Source organism: Anabrus simplex, chromosome 2, assembly GCF_040414725.1.
Source record: "Anabrus simplex isolate iqAnaSimp1 chromosome 2, ASM4041472v1, whole genome shotgun sequence".
Lineage (NCBI taxonomy): Eukaryota > Metazoa > Arthropoda > Insecta > Orthoptera > Tettigoniidae > Anabrus > Anabrus simplex.
The window spans coordinates 1098531504-1098556329 of NC_090266.1; the positions used below are offsets into that span (position 1 = coordinate 1098531504).

General features: G+C 43.1%; 1 protein-coding gene across 1 annotated transcript in view; it reads right to left on the minus strand.

Moving 5' to 3' along the window:
• Positions 1-1941: 1941 nt before the first annotated feature.
• The window catches only part of LOC137498507 (uncharacterized), a 70585-nt gene continuing 47700 nt past the window's right edge, over positions 1942-24826 (minus strand). The window contains exons 2-3 of the mRNA XM_068226089.1: positions 2268-2514; positions 1942-1989 (exon numbers count right to left, since the gene is read on the minus strand). Of these exons, the coding sequence (XP_068082190.1) occupies positions 1942-1989; positions 2268-2514 (295 nt within the window). The remainder of the gene's footprint in view (positions 1990-2267; positions 2515-24826) is intronic.

Genomic DNA, 24826 nt, shown 5'->3' on the forward strand with positions numbered 1-24826 from the left:
GATATGCCGGCCTCGAGTCGGTAGATTTACTGGTACGTAAAAGAAATCCTGCGGGACAAAATTTCGGGACCTCGGCGTTTCCGAAAACCGTAAAAGTAGTTAATGGCCCGTAAAGCCAATAGCGTTATTATTTTTATTATTATTACCAATTTCACACCAGACAAATGCTGGGGCTGTATCTTAATAACGTCACGGCTGTTTCCTTCTCTCTCCTAGCCATCGTCGCCATAAGACGTACATGTTTCCGAGCGACGTAAAGCAAATTGTAAAAAAAAGTATGTGCCGGTACCGTTTGTATAAATCTGGGAGCGGGGACGGCGAATTTTAGCACTGCCTGAGGGAGGCACTATCCGCAAATTCGGCCCTGTCTTTAGATGAAGTAATAATATGGCCCTTTTAAACATTTTCAAGAACGATCATTGGCGTATGCTGGGATCAAGACGTGGGTTACCACTAGACTTAGCTTATCCCTTCTCGATAGTTGGTTTATTGAACGTCAAGCCTTAAGCGTTTTGAGCTGCAGCGAATAGCCAACGGAGTAGCCTGCTGTGTGGTCATTGCTGTTTCACAAGTCCTAGCCTCTCCTACTGTCAATACTAAATACCCGATCCATGAAGATGGTAGCCTAATGTTTAGCAAGTTAAAGACCGGCTGTGTGGCTAAATGGATAGAATGTTTGCCTTTGGTCCGATGGTCCCGGTTCAATTCTCAGAATCAACCCCTCGTACTCTTAATTCTCCTGGCTTGGGGACTGGGTAGTTATGATGTCTTCGTCATTCATTTAATCCTCATTTGGTCACCACCAAACTTATACAGATGCCATGCATATTATTATTATTGTTCTTCTTCTTTTTTTAAATTAAAATTTTGAATTTTAGAGAATTACCAGCGGTCGAACACAGGGTTTACTAGTTTTGTAAGCACGGGTTCTATTCCAACCAACAAAAGAGGACACTAAACCGGAAAGACTGACCGGGCGAGTTGGCCGTGCGGTTGGGGGCTCGCAGCTGTGATCTCGCACCCGGGAGATAGTGGGTTCGAACCCCACTGTCGGCAGCCCTGAAGATGGTTTTCCGTGGTTTCCCATTTTCACACCAGGAAAATGCTGGGGATGTACCTTAATTAAGGCCATGGCCGCTTCCTTCCCATTCCTAAGCCTTTCCTACCCCACCGTCACCAAAAGACCTATCTGTTTCGGTGCGACGTAAAGCAAATAGCAAAACAAAATTGCATTTCTTGTTAGCAGATCTACCTATAAAAAGAAAACTGCCGTATATTACTTCTATAACAGCAGCCCTGCAGTGCTTTCCGAAAGGATGTACGTAGGAGTAAACGCGAGTGAAATACCAGCACTCTGTTATCTATATAATTAACTCAGAAGTATGAGGTGAGGAAGTGACCTCAGGTCACGGCTGGTAGTAATTGAGGGAACTGACGGTACAACGGTACGTGATGGACATCCTGCGTCCTCATGTGTTAACTCTCATGCGACAGTATATTGGTGTCATTTTTAACAGGACAGTGCTCGTCCACACATGGTGCGTGTGTCTATAAACTGTCTGCGTGATGTTGAGGTATTCTCGTGGCCAGCAAGATCCCCAGATCTGTCCCCGATAGAACATGTGTGGGACCAGCTCGACGTACTCTGTCCCTGTGCCAGTATCCAGGATATCAAGGACCAGTTACAACAGTTGTGGGCCAGCTTGTCTCAGGAGAGGATACACCGGCTTTATGATGGCTTTTCCAACCGAATCAGTGCATGCATCCAGCCCAGAGGGGGTGCAGTGTTCTACTCATAAGTGGGCTTGTACTGTTAAGTTCTTAGTAAATTTGAGTCAACTTTGTGATCACTGAAATAAAATCGCATACCCTCTCAACACGTGAAGTTTAATTTCGTTTCCTCCTCCCCTTCTGGGTGCTTCAGTATTTTTGTCAGGCACTTTATTTATCAGTGCGTAATAGAACTCTTGCGGCACCAAATTCCAGCACCTACAAAAACCGTAAAAGTAGTTACTGGGACGTAAATACAATATAATAATAATAATAATAATAATAATAATAATAATAATAATAATAATAATAATAATAATAATAATAATAATAATAATAATAATGTGATGTTAATGGAATTCGTTGTTTCGTTCCAATTTACGAGTATATAAATATGTTTTCTTCATGACGACCATGTTTAACATTTTAGCACACTGAATAGTCTGATATAGTATATTCGATTTTACAATATTGATAGACAATACTACATGACTTACCGCTGACAGCACGCGAGGATCCAATACATTGTCCGCCTCGACAATGACACTTTGGAAGAGCAGATCATCTTGAAAATGTTTATCAACCCACGCAGCGGCATCTCGGATGGGGGAGTCTCTTGGCATAAACAGCTCTATGTCGTCTAGTTCTTCGTAAGATAGCGTCATGCCGCAAGCCGCAATTCCGCAGAACAGGATAGCCGCAAAGATACATTTAAACGGGTGCAGGCCCAGGAAGTAGCCCAACCTGTAACAGAAACCACGTATGTAATTAAGAGTATAAAGCAATAAGAGTAACGAGGACATTTTGGAAGAGATGGGCTTTGAGGGCACCACCTCTACTTAAGATTACGAAACCGGTTTTGCATCCAGAGGAAGTACAGAGAGGTGATACACTAGTGCCCATAGCCCGTAAAGGAAACTTATGGAGCTAATTTCAAACATGGTGGAAAAATGTCAAACTACTAGAAATGTAATAAAACAACTATGAAGCTTTAGAGCTCATGGATAGTATCAAATACGCCCACTGAAGACTGGTGGATGGAATGTCCGACTGCTGATCAAATAGTCTTGGATGAATTCGCAGCCTTCACCATATTCTTCCACGTAGAAGTCTGTAACTGGATTCACTCGGCTTCGAAAGAATGAAACATCAAGCAAGTTCCTAGAGGTTACGTGATTATTAGAAACGTTATCATAGCAACAAGACCTCCAGTTTTTCATAAATCCGAAGAATAAGAATGTGAATTCTAATTTAGACGAACCTTGACCTGACAAGGGGGTTGACAGCTTTCCAGTCAGATAACTTCCAGATATTAGAGCATCATATAATCAGTGTGACACATCTTCGCACTACTTGACTTTCCTGACTCGGTCCGCTGCCTCTCATATCGGACTGCTTCTCAGTTGTCTCACGAGGCTGAGTGGAGCTGGTTTCAGCCCTGATCAAGATTAAAATACCTCGAAGTGTCATGAAGCGAACCAAGAGCTCTGGGGTAAAATGCATTACACGCTAGCTAAACTTACACCGAAAGGCTGGATATGATGATGATGATTAATAATAATAATAATAATAATAATAATAATAATAATAATAATAGCGTAGGGATGAGGAGACTCCATCGCCCAGTGGGTAATCACCCTGCAATCAGCCACAGAGTATCGGCGGGGCAAACCATATCTATTTCGAATAGGAGGAAATTCCTGATCTTAGCCAGAAAACATCATGAGGCCCTCCAAGGCCAACATCCTGGTAGTATTTTGGTCAGTGGGAAATATCAATTACCTCAATCTACAGTTTTTCAACTGTCCAAGGCATGGAGGAAAGTTCAGCAGAGTCTACACTCATGTACATAAAAAACCTGAACACCTTGAAAGACTAGACATAGGAAGTTCATATTCACAGGACATGTCCATTAGTATGTTCTGAAGAAATGATTAGCATTTGAACCATATCACCCTCAGGTTCAAGGTCCACATCGATATCTCGGCGCATAACCACCGACTGGTAAAATGTGCCTGCGACTCTCGTTGTCGCTATAAACCGAAGGTAATGGACCAGTGTGACTTGAGCAGACGTGCAGGCTGCCTCGCAGACGTATGCTAGAACCATACTGTAAAATGTGTGAGTTTGAAAGAGGGCGCATTATTGGTGTGAGAGAACGTGATGCATCCATCCGGGACATTGCTGCTCGTGTGGAACGAATTATGTCGGCACTGCAACGGATGTGTACATAATGGTTCACTGAAGACCGTAGAACACGACAAGATGGGTCTGGTCCCCCCCCCCCCCCGAGAAGATCGACACCTCATCCGAATGGCATTGCAGGACAGATCTGTGTCCTCCTCGGCTCTGGTGCAACAGTGGAACAGTGAAACACATCGTACACTATCAGGAGTGACAGTCCGTCGCCGTTTATTACGGTCTGGGTTACCGGCGCGTCGTCCACTTCTCCGCCTACCTCTGACTAATGTGCATAAACATGCTAGACTGCAATGGTGTATGGGACGACGTCACTGGAGACAGGAATGGCAGCAGATAGTGTTTTCGGACGAATCCAGATTCTGTTTGTTTGAAAATGATGGCCGCATTTTGGTTCGCCGCAGTCATCACATTGAATGCATTCACACAAGCCATACAGCGCCAACTCAAGGCCTTATGGTGTGAGGTGCTATTGGGTACAACCGTAAATCACAGCTGGTGCGTGTCCAGGGCACTGTAACCAGTTTGACCTACACGAATGACATCCTGCGACCCGTAGCCATACCCTTTCTGCACGACACCCCAGACGCCATATTTCAGCAGGACAAGGCGCGACCACATGTTGCTGCACGAACACATGCCTTCTTGTTGTCACAGGAAGTCAGACTGTTGCCCTGGCCCGCCCGATAACCGGACTTATCGCCAATCAGAAATGTGTGGGATACGGTGAAACGACGAGTGCGGTACTGTGACCCAATGACAACCACCAAAGATGAACTGTGAAACCAGGTGAATGCAGCATGGATGGCTATACCCCAGGACGCTATTCGCTCCTTTACGCGTCGATGCCATCACGCATGGAACAAGTTATCAGTGCCCATGGATGACCTAGTGCCTACCAGGCAACAGGACACATGCTGTACCTAGGTGACTGAAATGCCAATCGTTTCTGCAGAACATACTAATGAGTCCTGTGAATATGAATTTCCTATTTCTAGTCTTTCAATGTGTTCTGTTTTTGTGAATCTGAGCGTACTACCCCAAGTTGTAACCAATCCACTTTCACCTTGAACGAAGCACTGCAGGCCTTCGGATTCTGGGGAGCTTGCGCCGACAGGCATGGAGGTATCGGAGAATCTGGGAAAGATCATATACAAACGCCGGAATTTCTTTGCCACCTTTAACACGAATTCTCGCCGGAAGATTGGCAAATTGAAACAAGTAACTGATACTTAATCCCACCATCAAATATTGATCAAAGCGATTCAAGAAATAAGATTCACTGGTGATGAACAAGTCTTTAAATCAGAGGGTTACAGAATATTATTTTAAAGGGAAAACTGGTAAACGTACACTAAAAACGCCCCCCCCCCCGTTTTCACAGGTTTCATAGTCGGTAGGAAGATTCTGGATTCATCTAGTAGCCGAGTTTCAACACTGTCCTTCCGGAGCAAAAACAAAGTTTACACTATTGTGAATGTCCATGCGCCAATCAATCAAGCGAATAAGAGAGACACAGAAAGAACAGATAGATTCTGGGAATATCTTGAAGACGTTCTCTGTAAGTTCCCAGACAAAAACACAATTATACACTTCTTGTGGATTTCAATGCACAGCTGGGTAAAGAGAGAAAGTACCAAAACATTATCGACCGAGCTCGATAACTGCAGTCATTTAAGTGCGGCCAGTATCCAGTATTCGGGAGATAGTAGGTTCGAACCCCACTGTCGGCAGCCCTGAAAATGGTTTTCCGTGGTTTCCCATTTTCACACCAGGCAAATGCTGGGACTGTACCTTAATTAAGGCCACGGCCGCTTCCTTCCCACTCCTAGCCCTTTCCTGTTCCATCGTCGCCGTAAGACCTATCTGTGTCGGTGCGACGTAAAACAACTAGCAAAAAAAAAAACATTATCGAATACTATCTGGCACACCGGAGAACTAACCGCAACGGAGAGAGCCTCGTGGAGCTATGTAAGGCCTTCAATTTCGTTATTGGGCCGATGACCTTCGATGTTATGCCCCTGTAAACAACAAGCATCATCATCATCATCATCATCATCATCATCATCATCAATTTCGTTATTAAATCTACAACTTTCAAACACCTGCCCCGGAAGCAGAAGACTTGGACATCTCCGAATCCCAATCTCGGGGAGTTTCAAATTGATCACGTTGTAGTCTCCCGTAAATCTCAAAGAGAGATACAGAATGTGAAGGTCCTAAGGAATGCCAATCTAGATTCGGATCACTATCTATCCTGAATCAAAGTTAAACTGATTACGAGAAACACCAGAAAGGTCCACTTTAAAAAGATCAATCTATTTGATACTGGAAGACTACGCTCATGTCCTGAATTAACTAAGAAACTCAAATCCATGAATCCCCAGAACTAGGAAGAGCTACAACAGGCCCTGCTTACAACAGCAAAGAAAACAGTCCCACTAATGAAGTCAAAGAAAAGTGCTTGGTGGGAATGATGAAATGTCACTCAGTGGTAAGACAAGGACAACTCTCCTGACGAAAACGGAATTCGGAAAAGAACTGAGATAACTAGGAAATCTTCGTGAACGAAAGAAAATGCGCGACAAAAACTATTCGCAATCTAAAACGTGTCTACAACAAAAATCAACTAACACAGATTGAACAAGGCTTCCAGAAGATTAAAAACAAGGGACTTTTACAGACCCTTCAAACGCAATCCAAACAAGTATAATCCAACAGGCTTACAGTTCGAGAACTCGGATGGGAAATTAGCTTACAATGACACAGAAAATTTCCAGATTCGAGAGACGTAATTTGAATATCTTCTCAATAATATTGTGAAATACCAATATCCACTTTCTCATTTGAATATAATATTCATGTCCACCCATATTCAAACCCTCCAAAGAAAGAAGATATCAAACAATTATCCAGTCTGTCAACAAGGATAACAAGAAAACAGGTGATGACACGATAACTGCTGAATCGTGGAAGTGTGCTGGTGACAAAATGATTGATAAATTGACATATCATCAACGAGATTTGGGAAACCGAAAAACTTCTATATGACTGGCCTTCTGCCTTGATTCACCCCCTGCATAAGAAAGGGGACAAAACGGATGTTAACAATTACCGTGGCGTTTCCCTCCTATTGGTATTTTACAACATTCTCTCAAATGCTCTGCAGATTACGGCGGAACAACAACTTGAACCATAACTGGGAGAGTACCAAGGAGGGTTCAGGAAAGAGCGCTCTTGTGCCGAGCAAATTATCAATCTGAAATCAATCCTCTCATATCTGAAATTAAGGAACAAGAAATTTGTGGTGAGCTTCGTCGACTTCAAGAAGGTCTATGACTTGATTGATAGAATCATTCTTATTCGAGTCCTAAAGGAATATGGCTTGGATAAGAAAACCAGGGCAATCATCGTACGGGCCCTAGCTAACAACCTCCAGAGTCAAGTTCAGAGTAGAAATTTCAGACGCTTTCGATATAAAGACAAGAGTTAAACAGGGACCTCTCACCCCTGCTCTTCAATTGCGTCCTTGAAAAAGCCATCCACGAGTGCGCAAAGAAATTAACAATTATGGGCTCCAAAATGGTGTGAAATTGGGTTACCGAACATGAGTCTTCAATTGACAGCCCAGCCTTTGCAGATGAGCTAGCAATTTTCTCTCATTCTTTGGACATGGCCACAAAGCAAATTAACCACCTCAAGGCACAGGCGGAGAAAGCAGGCCTCCAAATCTGTTTGGAGGAAACACAATTCATAACTCCAGCACCAAGAGAACTAAAAGTAAAAAAGGCGGCAAACGGACAGATAAGTTTTAATATCTTGGTGAGTGGATAAAAAAAAAGAAGCTGAAGCTCTGAAAAAGAAGCTTTCGCGTAGCGCATGAATAAAATGGAAAGGACTTATCAACTGGCCAGAAACGTTTACAACAAATAGTCCATACGCTTGAACGCAAAACTCAGACATTATTGCACTGTCATAAGACCGGAGGCTTTGTGTGCAATGGAATGCCGTGCTGCGAGCAAGAAATGCCTGCCAGAAAAATTAGAAATTAAGGAAAGAAAAAAAAGAAAGATCTTAAGGAAAATTCTTGGACTAATTAAAGACAGAGATGAATATAGACGTCGGCATAACTATGAGCTGTATATTCATGTCCAGAAGATCACTGATGTCATGAGGAGGAGAAGGGGAACTGCATGTATGATCATTTGCTAAGAATGAAACCAACACGATTATTTGGAAATAAACTAAAAGACCATCAGGTTTTTCAAGAAAGGCCGAAGTTGAAGACGGGAAAGACGCGGACGGACGAAAGGAAAGAGCAATACCGGCAACGAATGAAGGAACACTGGGCAATGATCAAAGCCCAGAGATGACAGCTGAAGTAACGTGGTACTTAGTGGACCTATACGAACAAATAATAATAATAATAATAATAATAATAATAATAATAATAATAATAATAATAATAATAATAATAATAATAACAGGTAATTATTAATAATATAATTAATTACAATAAATTATTCTTCTTCTTCTTCTTCTTCTTATTATTATTATTATTATTATTATTATTATTATTATTATTATAAGATTAATATTAATAATAATAGTAGTAATAATAATTTCAGGCGATTACCATACCTTTAACTATTGTACAGTCGAAGTAGGAGTTTTGGTCTAGATACAGAGTTCTTCTGTAATAGGTCAGTAAATCTACGGGCATGGGCCCCTTTTATTCAAGTTATCTTAAAAACCAATCGATTTCCTCAAAATTTGTTTCCTCATTAGGTGTTAAAAAACGTACTATCCTATCACATATCTTGTACGAGTGTGGGTAAGTCTGAAGAAGTCCACAGGAAAATAGTCATCGAAAGTCGTTGAACTGAACTTCAAACATCAGCCAGAATTAAGAATTACAGGTTTTTCTTCCGCCGTTGGTTTAACGTCGTACTATCACTTAGAGGTTTTCAGTGATGTTGGTGTGGGAAGGACGCCGCCGTCCCAGTGTTTGGTGTAAAAATGGAAAACAGGAAAACCATCTTCAGGTCTGTCGACGGAGGTGCTCAAATTCATCATCTGCCGAATTAAAGTTCACAACTACACGACCCGTACTGCGAAGCCAATCCGCTCTGTCATTGCAGTTCTATGGCAGACGAAGTCATAGGCCGGTGACTGACACGCAACAGAACAGCGTAGCGTACATCGAGCGAGTAAATATTGTGTGTTGCGGGATGGCCTATAGCGCATTCCGAACTAGGGTTGACATGTCACGGATTCCATGGACAACCTGCGACTTTATAGAGTAATGAGAACGTCCGAGCCGAAAATAAAAAGTTCAGCAATGTTTTATTTCAGTTTTTTTTTTTTTTAGAAAATTTGAAGTCAACTTCGGGTAACTTAAATTTGCCGCCAAATATTGTCCGGATATTGCTAACGACTGCACCTTCATAGAATAGAATAGAACATATTTATTTATTTATTTATTTATTTATTTATCAATCACCTACAGGGTGTCCCAATTACAGATGATGTAATAGAAAATTAAATAAAAATTAAATTATTAAATAATACATAATACAAACATACATAAAACATACAGATATACATCTTCACATGTTTTCTACAGACTATTCACATAATTTACAAAATAGGAAAATACTAAAGAGAAAAATCAATGAAGCGGATGGAAGAAAATACAACTTGCAAAGTGAATGAGTGTCTTCTCTTTCGCCAGGTTCTAAAATTGAAATAAGTTTTGGCAGGAAAAAAAAGTTGAACACTTTCAGAATATAAAGTCCAACAAGAAGTGGATAGCTTCTTTTTCCAGGATTATTTTTCCCGGCCAGTCTGTTGTGGGACATCGGACACAGAAGTAGCGACTGCTTCTTTTCTGCTAATGCGTTGTTACTTTAAAAAAAAAATAAAGCAACGTTTGCGGGAAACGAACTTGCTTAAGGATAGATTACAAAATAGTGCGTCTAACTTGACACAAAGTTGACTCCTCTGTACAATTCAAAGGTTTTCACTCCATTCGCAACAACAAAATAATAATAATAATAATAATAATAATAATAATAATAATAATAATAATAATAATATTTGTTAGATCGTTTGTCCAAACCTTGTCCCGATTCTCTACGGGGTCGGGTATGAGGTCAGTTGAATCTATCGTGGCGGGTTTTTATGACCGGGTGCCATTCCTGACGTCAACCTCATCAGAAGAGTCAATGAGATGAAAAGAATGGCGTGATATCTGATAGTAGGAAGGAGAGGGTGAAACCCTGTGCCGGTACATAGCCTACTCCTGTCGAATAGCACCAACGGGTCTGCTCAAAGCCTAACGTCTCCATCCGACGGACACAGCACTATCAACAGCGTCATATGGCCTCGCTCCATATGAGCACTGCGAAGAGGTTTGGAATTTAACCCAGGTTTTTGGCACGCAATCGAGTGATTAGAAATGGTATACCACCACTTCCCCTAGCCTGCCAGCCAACATTCTGATGGTTAATTTTTTTCAACCAATGGGACTCGAACCGACTAACCAAGGTGTCGGACCGTTTAGGCTTCGACGCCTTAACGATCATGGCCACAGGGCGGGCTAATAATAATAATAATAATAATAATAATAATAATAATAATAATAATAATAATAATAATAATAATAATAATAATAATAATACCGGTAATAACAACAATAATAATAATAATAATAAATTTTCTTCCCCTACTTCTTCTACTGTAGCTTTTCCCACATCTGCGCGGTTGCGGGTGCGAACTGTGTCGCCAGATGCCCTTCCCGGCGCCAACCCTATATGGAGGAATGTGATCACTATTTAGTGTTTCTGTGATGGTTGGTAGTGCAGCATATTGTCTGAAAATGAAGAGAAAAGTGTTGGGACAAACACAAAAATTCCACGTCCCCGAGACAGAAGAATTAATCAGACTCGATTAAATTCCCCGGCCCGGCCGGGAATTGAATCCGGGACCCTCTGAAAAGAAGGTTTCAATGCTGACGATTCAGCCAATGAGACATATAATAATAATAATAATAATAATAATAATAATAATAATAATAATAATAATAATAATAATAATAATAATAATAGTGATGGTAACTACGTCACGAAAACGACAGTCTTCATCTAGGAGGTGGATCAATTTTTGTCTCATCATCATCATCATCATCATCATCTCCCCTACTTAAGATTTCTTACCTTGAAAACATGACTGCTCGATAGCTGCAGTCGCTTAAGTGCGGCCAGTATCCAGTATTCGGGAGATAGCGGGTTCGAACCCTACTGTCGGCAGCCCTGAAGATGGTTTTCCGTGGTTTCCCATTTTCACACCAGGCAAATGCTGGGGCTGTACCCTAATTAAGGCCACAACCGCTTCCTTCCCACTCCTAGCCCTTTCCCGTCCCATCGTCGCCATAAGACCTATCTGCGTCGGTGCGACGTAAAGCAACTTGCAAAGAAAAAGAAAGAAGACATGACTAATGTTTCCAAACTACCGGTACTTGAAATATGTTCGAAATTTAATTGTGACAATTTTTTTGAAGAATTCTGTGTATTTCGAGATAGCTCAAAGCCACTGAATAGTCCGAATTTTGAATCATCTGAAAAAAAAGAAGACATTGTTTACTATTTTACAGTGCTCTTGGACATGCCCAAAATTAATATATTCATTTCATACGTTTTTAAAGTACGGTACAGTATTCCTGGCTCAAATGCCCATACAGAAAGATACTTTTCTGAATAAAACAAAAATCTGGAACAACGATAGAAGCAACGATTTTCTGAATCTGATAAAGAGTGAACTCCAGATCAATTGAATTATAGTGAGACTTGTAATTATTAAGAATGTAATGTTTTAACAATTCAAAGAAAAGCTGTAAATATGACAGTTCCGCAGAATCCATAGGTGATTTAATTTATTTAATGTTAAGATAATTATCTTTCACCGAGTGAGTGGCTGCATGGTTTGAGTCACGTAGCAGTCAGCTTGCATTCACGAGAAAGTGGGGTTCGAACCCAACTTTCCGCAGCCCTGAAGATGGGCTTCCGTGGTTTCCCATTTCCACACCAGGCAAATGCTGAGGCTGCACCATAATTAAGGCCAAGGTCGTTTCTTTCCCGTTCTCAGCTCTTTCCAATCCCACCATAGCCGTAAGACCTATCTGTGTCGGTGCAACGTAAAGCTAATTGTTTAAAAAAAAACAATTCTTCGACTTTTTAACAAATAGTAAAATAAATATATTTAATTGGTTTAATCACAGTTTCTCAGAAAAAAGACGAGTATTATTATTATTATTATTATTATTATTATTATTATTATATGACTTATTGGCTGATTTGTCAGCGTTGAAGCCTTCGGTTCAGAGGATCCCGGATTCGATTCCCGGCCGAGTCGGGGAATTTAATCGCGTCTGATTAATTCTTCTGGCTTGGGGACTTGGCTTTTTGTGTTTGTCCCAACACCTTTCTCTTCATATTCTGAAGATGTGGCTAGTCTATAGGTTTCTTTTCTGTTTCTTTTAAATATTTCTTCTTACATTTTTAATCCGTGAACCCTCCAGGGTTGGTTTTTCCCTCAGACTCAAGGGCACTGTCTTGGAGCGTGAGACTTTGGGTCGGGGATACATCTGGGGAGGAGGACCAGTACCTCGACCAGTTGGCCTCACCTGGCATTATTATGGTTTTTCAAAAATAATTTTCTTTCTAGTTTAGTCCTTTTCAGCATCGTGATTTCCCGCCTCCTTGGCTGAATGGCCACTGTGGTGGCCTTTAGTTCAGAGGGTCCCGAGTTCGATTCGATTCCCGGTTGTGTTGGGGATTTTGATCGCGTCTGATTAATTCCTTTGACTCTGGGATTGGGTGCTTGTGTTTGTCCAATGCACGTATCTTCATATACAGAGTGTCCGAGGAAGAATGATCAATATTAAGGATATTACAGGAAAGATCTTTTGCAGCAAAAACTTCATGTGGACACATGCCCAATTCCGTTTTAACGTTTTATTCTAGCCCAACCTACCTCTTTGCTCGGGATGTCTTTCTGCCATTAAACTAGCCAATGAACAAACAGTTCTGCATGGTATGTTGTGAGTGAACTAGTGTGAGGGAATGAGAGTGTACCAAAGAGAAGCGTGGCTAAAATGCCACACATCTACTCGAAGGAAGTAAATGGTGTATGTTTACGCTTTGGTTCTATCTCTGGAATAGAGCACATGAAGACTTTTTGCTTCAAATAATTGTTCCTGTCATATCCCTGAATACTGACCATTCCTCCTGTGACATTCTGTATAGACACAATACAACACAATACACTAAAGTTTGGCATCAGGAAGGGCATGCAGCTGTAAAACAGAGCCAAGTCCACATGTGCTACAAAGTTCTCACCCACGATCCAACCAAGGTGTGCGAAAAGTGGCAGAAGAAGAAGAACAATAGAAAGAGAATGTGATCATTTACAATGTACCATTCTCTGAGCATAGTAAGTAGCCTATTCCAAAAAAAAGTCACTTTCTCTATTTTATTTTAAAAATGTATATAAAAATGAAAAATTTCCTGCAGTCAGCCTCTTCATTTCCTTTACTTTTTCTTTCGCAATTATGAAGATTTCAAAAGTTAAGTACAAAGTACCATAGACCAATGCTGCCCAATAGCGTTATAATACATTCCTAAAACTTACCGTTCGCCAAAATATACGGAACGTTAAAGAGAAAGTTGTCTCGGAAATTATATTTCAAAATGTGGCAACCCTACATTTGTGTGGTATAATCGGTATTGACTATCGCTTTGAGGAAAAGCATGCAATACTGAGTGCGGTTGCAATGTATTAAGAAATGGGGAATAGCATAACAGTAATTTATTATTAATTTCACCAGGGAGCAAACATTGCGAGGTTCATAAAAAGTGGCTAGATACGGGACTATCGTTAAATCATCCAATTAGAGGTATACCTCGATAAGTTAGGTGATTTTGCTGGCCAATATTTCAGAGGGACCTACTCAAACAAACGTGGATGTCAGGTCGCCGTTCTAAAATGACCTACATCCCATCTCAAATAGGAGCTCCGAATTAAAACAGTGATTTGGAGTATTTTAACCCATACTGAGCGAGTTGACCCGCACGGTTCAAGTCACGCAGCTGTGAGCTTGCATTCGGGAGATGGTGAGTTCGAATCCCATCGTCGACAGCCCTGCGGATGGATTTCTGTTGTTTCCCCATTTTCAAACCAGGCAAATGCTGGGACTGTGCCTTGACTAAGCTCACGGCCACTACCTTCTTAATCCTAGCCCTTTCCCATCCTGGCGTCGCAGAAAATCTCCGATGTGTTGCTGCAACGTTGAACAAGCAGCATATAAATAAATAAATAAATAAATAAATAAATAAATAAATAAATAAATAAATAGTTCGCATCTGTGGTGTAGCGGTTAGTGTGATTAGCTGCTACCCACGGAGGCCCGGGTTCGATTCACGACTCTGCTACGAAATTTGAGAAGTGGTACGAGAACTGCAACTGGGTCTACTCAGCCTCGGGAGGTCAACTGAGCAGAGGGGGTGTTCGATTCCCTCCTCAGCCATACTAGAAGTGGTTTTCCGCGGTTTCCCACTTCTCCACCAGGCAAATGATAGTACCTAACTTTAGGTCACGGCCGCTTCCTTCCCTCTTCCTTGCCTATCCTTTCCAAACTTCCCATTCCCCCATAAGGACCCTGTTCAGCATAGCAAGTGATGTCAACTGGGAGAGGTAGGCCTACTGGTCCTCCTTCCTAGTTTTATCCCCCGACCCAAAGTCTCGCGCTCCGGGACACTGCCCTTGAGGCGGTAGAGGTGGGATCCCTGGCTGAGTCCGAGGGAAAAACCAACCCTGGAGGGTAAACGGATTAAGAAAGGAAGAAAGAATAAATAAATAAATAAATAAATAAATAAATAAATAAATAAATAAATAAATAAATAAATAAATATTAAGAAAACTATTTGATGGAAGTGCTTTAGAAGGGTTTAACGAAAACCATGTTTTAGTTGAGGCTGATCGATAGAGAAGACTGAACACGCAACGGACCAGTGTCAGGTTAAATCATACGGAAGTCCCTTGACAAGCGAAAATAGCTTATACATTAGTACTCTTGCAAATAATCTTCTAGTACGTTCTTTAATTTCACCAACAACAGTATTGTAATAAACCAATTTAATTAACCATTTATTAATGTTATTAAACATATTAGCATGTGCTATTTAACAACATTCATTGATAATTAGGACTATTAAAAATATTTCAGAACATTATTGTAAAATTGTAAATACGAATTTTAATAAAGCAGTAACACATCAAAAATTCGCTTTTCCCAAAAATCTGTGTTGAAATAATTTAGGATATCTTCGAAGTTTTCCTCTCGACACTTAAAAATCTATTGGCAAGGCACCGAGAAAACATTTTCAGCAAACGTAAATTGCCGACGCGTTGGAGGTGATCGAAAATGTGTCCGGGCATATGGCCCCCTGCCCAAATAATGTGTTGCCTATTTTTACTTTTGCTTACCTATTCTGATGTATGTGTATGTTCAGTCTTCAGCCCTAAGGCTGGTTGGATCCTCAACAGCTCCGCCATCAGCTATCATAGATGGCCCAGGCATGACTGAAGAGGCCTACTAGGGAAATGAGGAGTGAGGTGGTTTCCCGTTGCTTTCCTCCCCGAGCCAAAAGTTGCTATTACATATCAGTCTGCCAAGCACACTGAAATGCATGCACCAAACGACCCTACGAGCAACATTTTCACACCATTCATAGCAGGGACTGGCTGCAAAAGGAATGGCATTACTAGCATCGCTCATACCTCAGTCACTTTCACATTGTCAAAGCCAAGGATAAGACAGAGACAGATAAATGAAAGTAACAAAATTGTTCTAGCCAATACCAGAAGACATAGTGCACGCTAAACTCCAGGTCCTGCCAGCAAAGGCAAGAACTTTCATTTCATTGAGTTGATTATCTGACTCCATGGCTAAATGGTCAGCGTGCTGGCCTTTGGTCCCATGTTCGATTCCCGGCAGGTTCGGTGATTTTAACCTTCACTGGTTAATTCCGATGGCTCGGGGGCTGGGTGTGTGTGTGTGTGTGTGTGTGTGTGTGTGTGTGTGTGTGTGTGTGTGTGCAGTCTTCAGCATTAGAATTCATCATAGGTAAGGCTCCATCCTCATAGACACGCAGGTCGCCCATACGGTGTCAACTCAAGTGACCTGCACCAGGCCTCTTCGGTGGCCACACGCCGTTATTATTATTATTATTATTATTATTATTATTATTATTATTATTATTATTATTATTATTGAGTTGATTCGATTTGTATATTTTTTGGAAAATCTAAAAAAAGCTTGATTGCAATTTGCTTTCAAAATAAAGTAATTGTTATCTTTTTCCGATGTCCCGGAACCCCTTAAAAATGTGGGGCCCATAGACCGGTGCCTACTCGCCGTCCTGCAACGTGCGTGCTAATATTGTGATCATAAGTCTCCGCATTACTGCAACAAAAATGTTCAGAATATCGCTCAACTGACTGTACCTTCAGTAATGTGTCTACCATTACTCATGCACTCGTGGGACTGTGGCTCCGTGCACATGTACCGAGCGCGCGAAGAGGTCGAGGCACCGGAAGTACACTTGCACTCACGCAAGTCCAAGGTTTGTGGGCGGCCACTGCCTGTACTCGCTGCAACCTCGCATTACAACACTCAGGTCTGACGTTTTGTCCGCCAACAAACAGTACCCCCCCTCCCAGGTAAACGGACGATTGTTACAATCGTATGCCCTGTCTCCTGCGCGTGGCATGACGAGCAGATTTCATCGAGAACACGAACTCCAAATATTCTATTCTGCATTGTGAGGTGGGTCACGCGGGACTCTCAGAACTATCGTCACTGATACGAACTCCCCGGGTCAACTCTAGGCCCTGAATGACGTAAAACTTAAACGAAAGCATTTGCCTATTCAGTCTGTACGCGAACTTCTAACTTCCTTTGTTCCTTCTTTCCATGATCATTTTCACTCCAGTGCTGGATTAAACCCTAATGAAATAAAATGGCATGTGACTTTTAGTGCCGGGAGTGTCCGTGGACATGTTCGGCTCGCCGGGTGCAGGTCTTTTGATTTGACGCACGTAGGCGGCCTGCGCGTCGTGATGAGAATTAAATGATGATGAAAACGACACATAAACCCAGCCCCCGTGCCAGCGGAATTAACCAATAATGGTTAAAATTCCCGACCCTGCTGGGAATCAAACCCGAGACTCTAGTGACCAAAGGCCAGCACGTTAACCATTTAACCATAGAGCCGGACAACAACTACGGAAACCAACGGGCAATCAAAATCTCGCAAATCATCTCCCAGCATGTTTTTAATTTTAACCACCAACAATTTTAATCAACCAGTTTTATTAAAGAAATTATCAAAGTTTGAAAACTAATTCACATTTGTTTTTAACAAAATGTACTGACTATTCGTTTTGTTAAACAATATTCGAGATTATTATTAAATAAGAATTTGAAAGTACGAATTTTAAATAAGCTAACAAAATGTTAGACATTCACTTTAATTTTGGGACGAAATCTTTCAGGATATCCCTGAAGTTTATGCTTTGCAAGACGACGTATTTAATGGCCATAATGGCTGGTAGGTTTAGTAGTTTTTGTGTCACTGAAGACCGATGATAATTTTTCACCAGTTTTAACTTCGAAAATATTTGTTCACTAGTGGGGTTAATGTACTTTCAAGATCAACTCAACGTTATTTTGTTCTGCTGTCGGGGGGCCCCTAAAGCGCATGGGTGGGACCCGTAGGCCGGTGCCTCTTCTATTTGGTAATCTGGTAATGTATTATTATTATTCACTCTCCGCACACTCGGGTGGCGTCGCGGTGCTAACTCAGTCGCACATGCGGTTTCCAACAAATTAGCAGGCGACTAACAGCTTAGTTGTTCTTTCCTTTTTACCGGGAAAGTTGGCCGTGCGGTTAGGGGCGCGCAGCTATGAGCTTGCATCCGGGAGATGTTTATTTATCTATTTATTTATTTATTTATTTATTCGGGATCAGCAACAGCATAGCGCCGAATTACAAAAATCCGAGCTATCTACAATAGATATTCATCTAAAATGAAAGATGTATAAATATTTACAAAGGACACGAATATACACAATAAAAACTGTACTATACTATACTATATAATACATATTTACATAAACAATGACAATAACAAAGGAAATTACATTTACAGTAAATACAGGAGCAGAAACACGAAAGTGGGTTCGAGCCTCACTGTCGGCAGTCCTGAAAATGGTTTTCCGTGGTTTCCCATTTTCACACCTGAATTAAGACCACGGCCGCTTCCTTCCCACTCCTAAGCCTTTCCTTTCCCATTGTCGCCGCAAGACCTAACTGTGTCGTAAAAAACCCAAATTGCGGGGCTGAATGGCTCAGACGGTTGAGGCGCTGGCCTTGTAACCCCAACTTGGCAGTTTCAATCCTGGCTCAGACCGGTGGTATTTGAAAGTGCTCAAATACGACAGCCTCGTGTCGGTTGATTTACTGGCACGTAAAAAGAACTCCTGCGGAACTAAATTGCGGCACCTCGGCGTCTCCAAAAACCGTAAAAGTAGTTAGTGGGACGTAAAGCAAATAACATTATTATTAAAAAACAAACTGTAAAAATGTTCTTCCTTTACTTGAAGATCTCGACGTCCCCTTACTTTCATTTAAAATTGTTTTATGTTTAACTTTCCTTAGATGTAATCTATATAGATACGGCGAAAGCATTCGACTCAGTGGATCACACACTACTTCTTCATAAGCTCGCTACTAGATGTAATAACCATGGCCACGTCTTGTCATTGGTAACTAGTTTCATCTCCAACAGAAAACAAAGAGTGGTACTCCCTGAATCTGCCTCATCGTGGTTATCTGTGTTATCATGTGTATCTCAGGGCAGTATCCTGGGACCCCTATTCTTTTTTCTCTATGTCTATGGCATAATTCTTTGCACCCAAAATAGTCGGCGTTCACTCCTCTTGTACGCCGACGACCTGAAAATCCTAAGGCAAGCATCTAGGCCTGATGATAGTGATGCATTCGGGAGATAGTGGGTTCGAACCCCACTGTCGGCAGGCCTGAAGATTGCTTTCCGTGGTTTCCCATTTTTACACCAGGCAAATGCTGAGACTGTGCCTTAATTAAGGTCACGGCCGCTTCCTTGCCACTCCACTCTCCTCACCATAATCTTTCCTATCACCGGGCGAGTTGGCCGTGCGGTAGGGACGCGCAGCTTTGAGCTTGCATCCGGGAGATAGTGGGTTCGAATCCGGCAGCCCTCAAGATGGTTTTCCGTGGTTTCCCATTTTCACACCTGGCAAATGCTGAGGCTGTACCTTAATTAAGGCCTCTGCCGCTTCCTTCCAACTCCTAGCCCTTTCCTATCCCATCGTCGCCATAAGACCTCTCTGTGTCGGTGCGACATAAAGCAACTAGCAAAGAAAGAATACACTGACTGACAGAGCAAATGCAACACCAAGAAGGAGTGGTCAGAACTTTATGCCAATTGCAGGGTAGACTGACGTCACTGAGGTATGCTCATGATGTGAAATGCGCCGCTGTGCTGCGCACGTAGCGAACGATAAATGGGACACGGCGTTGGCGAATGGCCCACTTCGTACCGTGATTTCTCAGCCGACAGTCATTGTAGAACGTGTTGTCGTGTGCCACAGGACACGTGTATAGCTAAGAATGCCAGGCCGCCGTCAACGGAGGCATTTCCAGCAGACAGACGACTTTACGAGGGGTATGGTGATCGGGCTGAGAAGGGCAGGTTGGTCACTTCGTCAAATCGCAGCCGATACCCATAGGGATGTGTCCACGGTGCAGCGCCTGTGGCGAAGATGGTTGGCGCAGGGACATGTGGCACGTGCGAGGGGTCCAGGCGCAGCCCGAGCGACGTCAGCACGCGAAGATCGGCGCATCCGCCGCCAAGCGGTGGCAGCCCCGCACCCCACGTCAACCGCCATTCTTCAGCATGTGCAAGACACCCTGGCTGTTCCAATATCGACCAGAACAATTTCCCGTCGATTGGTTGAAGGAGGCTTGCACTCCCGGCGTCCGCTCAGAAGACTACCATTGACTCCACAGCATAGACGTGCACGCCTGGCATGGTGCCGGGCTAGAGCGACTTGGATGAGGGAATGGCGGAACGTCGTGTTCTCCGATGAGTCACGCTTCTGTTCTGTCAGTGATAGTCACCGCAGACGAGTGTGGCGTCGGCGTGGAGAAAGGTCAAATCCGGCAGTAACTGTGGAGCGCCCTACCGCTAGACAACGCGGCATCATGGTTTGGGGCGCTATTGCGTATGATTCCACGTCACCTCTAGTGCGTATTCAAGGCACGTTAAATGCCCACCGCTACGTGCAGCATGTGCTGCGGCCGGTGGCACTCCCGTACCTTCAGGGGCTGCCCAATGCTCTGTTTCAGCAGGATAATGCCCGCCCACACACTGCTCGCATCTCCCAACAGGCTCTACGGGGTGTACAGATGCTTCCGTGGCCAGCGTACTCTCCGGATCTCTCACCAATCGAACACGTGTGGGATCTCATTGGACGCCGTTTGCAAACTCTGCCCCAGTCTCGTACGGACGACCAACTGTGGCAAATGGTTGACAGAGAATGGAGAACCATCCCTCAGGACACCATCCACACTCTTATTGACTCTGTACCTCGACGTGTTTCTGCGTGCATCGCCGCTCGCGGTGGTCCTACATCCTACTGAGTCGATGCCGTGCGCATTGTGTAACCTGCATATCGGTTTGAAATAAACATCAATTATTCGTCCGTGCCGTCTCTGTTTTTTCCCCAACTTTCATCCCTTTCGAACCACTCCTTCTTGGTGTTGCATTTGCTCTGTCAGTCAGTGTATTTCCTAACCGACCTCCCACGGTCCACTGTTGTTCTCCTCCGATCCCGACGGTATAAGATTTGCGTGGCCTAGGGTACCTTTCCTTTCCCCGCTTTCGGTGTTCTTTTTCCGATAATTGCATTTTCGAAACATTACAACTCTTTCCCTTTTTCCCGTTGATTAGTGTTAGGAAAGGAAGGTTATACTTACGGATAAAATATGACGACCTCGCCTCACACTACTACTCTCCGGCGGCAGCCCGGTGTCTATTAGCCGCTTATAGGATTTACTACGTCTGCTGTAGCCGGAGTTGCCAAATCGTCTACTCCACTCAACACGAAGAAAGGGCAAAGACTCAAGAGAGTGTGGAAGAAAGTGGTTTGGCAACCTCTGCACACCAAACAAGGATCACTTAGAACTCGTTAACTCAGCAGGGCGCAGCTGACTTCTAGCTCGCTTCCAGGAACTGAGGTCATGTTTTGACCCCAAGTATACCCAGTACTTCCTTTTAAAACAATCACCAACATCACCCCTCATACTTCTACTTCAAACTGAAGATGCGCCACACAAAGTCCAAATTGGCCGTTCCATGAAATCCAGGTATATTCAATTTCCTGAGTACTGTTATTGGAGAAATATTGACTTTGTTGATGATAAACAAATTAAAGACAAGGTATTTACATATCCCAACTTAACTGCAACATTAGCGGGCGATTACCCTTACTCAACACTTCCTGTTCTTGTTCTGTGCTACATACCAGCCTACTCATTACCACTAACTTGCAATATTACAAAATAATAATGCTACATACAATAGAAATTATACACAATAATAGTTACTAAGAGTTAATACAGTCCGCCTCTGTGGTGTAGTGGTTAGTGTGATTAGCTGCCACCCCCGGAGGCCCGGGTTCGATTCCCGGCTCTGCCACGAAATTTGAAAAGTGGTACGAGGGCTGGAACGGGGTCCACTCAGCCTCGGGAGGTCAACTGAGTAGAGGTGGGTTCGATTCCCACCTCAGCCATCCTGGAAGTGGTTTTCCGTGGTTTCCCACTTCTCCTCCAGGCAAATGCCGGGATGGTACCTAACTTAAGGCCACAGCTGCTTCCTTCCCTCATCCTTGCCTATCCCTTCCAAACTTCCCATCCCCCTACAAGGCCCCTGTTCACCATAGCAGGTGAGGCCGCCTGGGCGAGGTACTGGTCATACTTCCCAGTTGTATCCCCCGACCAAGAGTCTGAAGCTCCAGGACACTGCCCTTGAGGCGGTAGAGGTGTGATCCCTCGCTGAGTCCGAGGGGAAAGCCGAACCTGGAGGGTAAACAGATGATGATGATGATGATGATGATGATGAAGAGTTAATACAACCTAGATAACATACAGCCTACATAAACTCATGTTAATGATAGATATGGAATATCGGTCATTACAATGAAATGAAATTGCGTATGGCTTTTAGTACCGGGATTGTCTGAAGATATGTTCGGCTCGCCAGGTGCAGGTATTTGGATTTGAGGATGAAATGATGATGAAGACCAGACATACACCCCGCCCCGTGGCAGCGAAATTAACCAATGATACTTAAAATTCCCTACCCTGCCGGCAATCGAACCCGGGACCCCTATAATCAAAGGCCAGCACGCTAACCAATTAACCATGGAACCGGACAGTTATTACAATGCCTTGGTGTAACTAAAAGCCGGCCCCGTGGTGTAGGGGTTGCATGCCTGCCTCTTACCCGGAGGCCCCGGGTTCGATTCCCGGCCAGGTCAGGGATTTTTACCTGGACCTGAGGGCTGGTTCGAGGTCCACTCAGCCTACGTCATTAGAATTGAGGAGCTATCTGACGGTGAGATAGCGGCCCCGGTCTAGAAAGCCAAGAATAACGACCGAGAGGATTCGTCGTGCTGACCACACGACACCTCGTAATCTGCAGGCCTTCGGGCTGAGCAGCGGTCGCTTGGTAGGCCAAGGACCTTCAAGGTCTGTAGTGCATGGGGTTTGGTTTGGTTGTTTTTTTTTTTTTTTTTTTTTTTTTTTTTGTGTAACTAAAACTTTTTAGCTAGCCACTTCTTTCGACTGTCACCAAACAGGGGAACACAATTTACAACCGGCTTCCTGCGGTTAGCGTCTTGGCTTTCGGTCTTCGGGTTCGATTCACGGCCGAGTCGATGGATTTTAGTCTTAAAACGGTTTATTCCCTTGGCTAAGGGACTGAGTGTATTGCCCAAACATTCCTCCCACTCACACACTCTTCTGCTCATTATTTTTTCCTGGTTAGCTGTCTTATGTTAGGGCAGCTCTGTGGTGTAAAGGTAGCGTGTCGGCTTCTTACACGGAGGTCACAGGTTTGATGTGTTTTAGTCTGAATCGAGGCCTGGAGCAGTGTTAACTCAGCCTCGGAGTTCATTTGAAGTGCTGCCTGAAACGAGACGCTGCGGAACTTGTAGCTGTTGTTGGAGTTTTTTAAATATAAGTTTCGCTTTACGTCGCACCGACACAAATAGTCTTATGGCGACGATGGGAGAGGGAAGGCCTAGGAGTGGGAAGGAATCGGCCGTGACCGTGACCTTGATTAAGGTACAGATCCAGTATTTACCTGGTGTGGAAATAGGAAACCACGGAAAACCGTCTTCAGGGCTGCCGACAGTGGGGTTCGAACCCACTATCTCCCGGATGCAAGGTCACAGCTGCGCGCCCCTAACCGCACGGCTAACTCGCCCAGTTTTTGTTGTTTACAGGGGTCTAACATCGAGGTCGTCTCCCCTAAAAGCCAAGCAATTACAGCTGAGAATATCACGCTGACTACGTGTCACTCGATTATCTGGAGGTCATCTGGCTGGGCAGTAGTCGTCTTGGCAAATCAAGGCCCATAATTGACTGCTTATTGCCGGTAGATTTTCCAGCACGTAAAAGAACTCCTGAGGTAGAAAATCCCGGCACCTCGGCGTCTCCGAAATCCTTAAAAAATAATTAGCGGGATGCAAAAACCAGTAACATTTTTACCAAATATTTCTTCATATATCATCATTAGAGGCAGTCAAAATTCTTGAATAAAAGGGGCTAAAATTCTTGAGTGAAAGCGAAAATTTCTGGAATAAACCTGAAATGGTTTATGCTTCTTCACGCCATCTGATCTCTCCCATGCCACCAGCTTGTTGCACTAAGTACACAACATCGAATTTCTTGACTTTGTCATGCCATCTTGCGAAAACAGTTTCAGTCGTCCAAGCCACGATATAGCAACAACGCGGCTACACAAGAAACAACATATATCGATCGATCATCAATAGACTTATACCACTTCAATAGAGTCTGCCACCTATCCGACCGTTTACGAACCGTTTCAACTCACACCATTTAGAACCAACATTCCAATCCCTGTGAATTTTTTTAAACAGAACTTCTAAAGTTTCCAAATTTAGATCACGTATTTATTAACTGCTAAAAAATGCATCTTTTCGCGAAAAAGGGCAGAAAATATGCTAAATTCGCGAATCATAGTTTTTTTTGCGATTTTTCGCGTGTTGAAACGTGTAATTATATGATTTCTGATCTCTTTCAATGCTCCCATGAACCATGTCTTAAACTATATTTCTTTCGTTTTTACTTTTTTCGCAATTTAGAGTGTCACGAATTTTGACAGTCTCTAATTATCATCGTAATGAAAAAAAACTTATAGAAAATCTAATCATCGATGATAGGATGGCAGATTCGATGGCTGAGGTGAGAATCGAACCCCCCTCTACTCATTTGATTTCCCGAGGCTGAGTGGACACCGTTCCAGCCCTCGTGCCACTTTACAAATTTTGTGGCAGAGCCGGGAATCGAACCCGGGCCTTCAGGGGTGGCAGCTATTCACACTAAACACTACACCACAGAGACGGTCCCTGATAACTTTTAAAGATGAAAATAAATTCATTAAT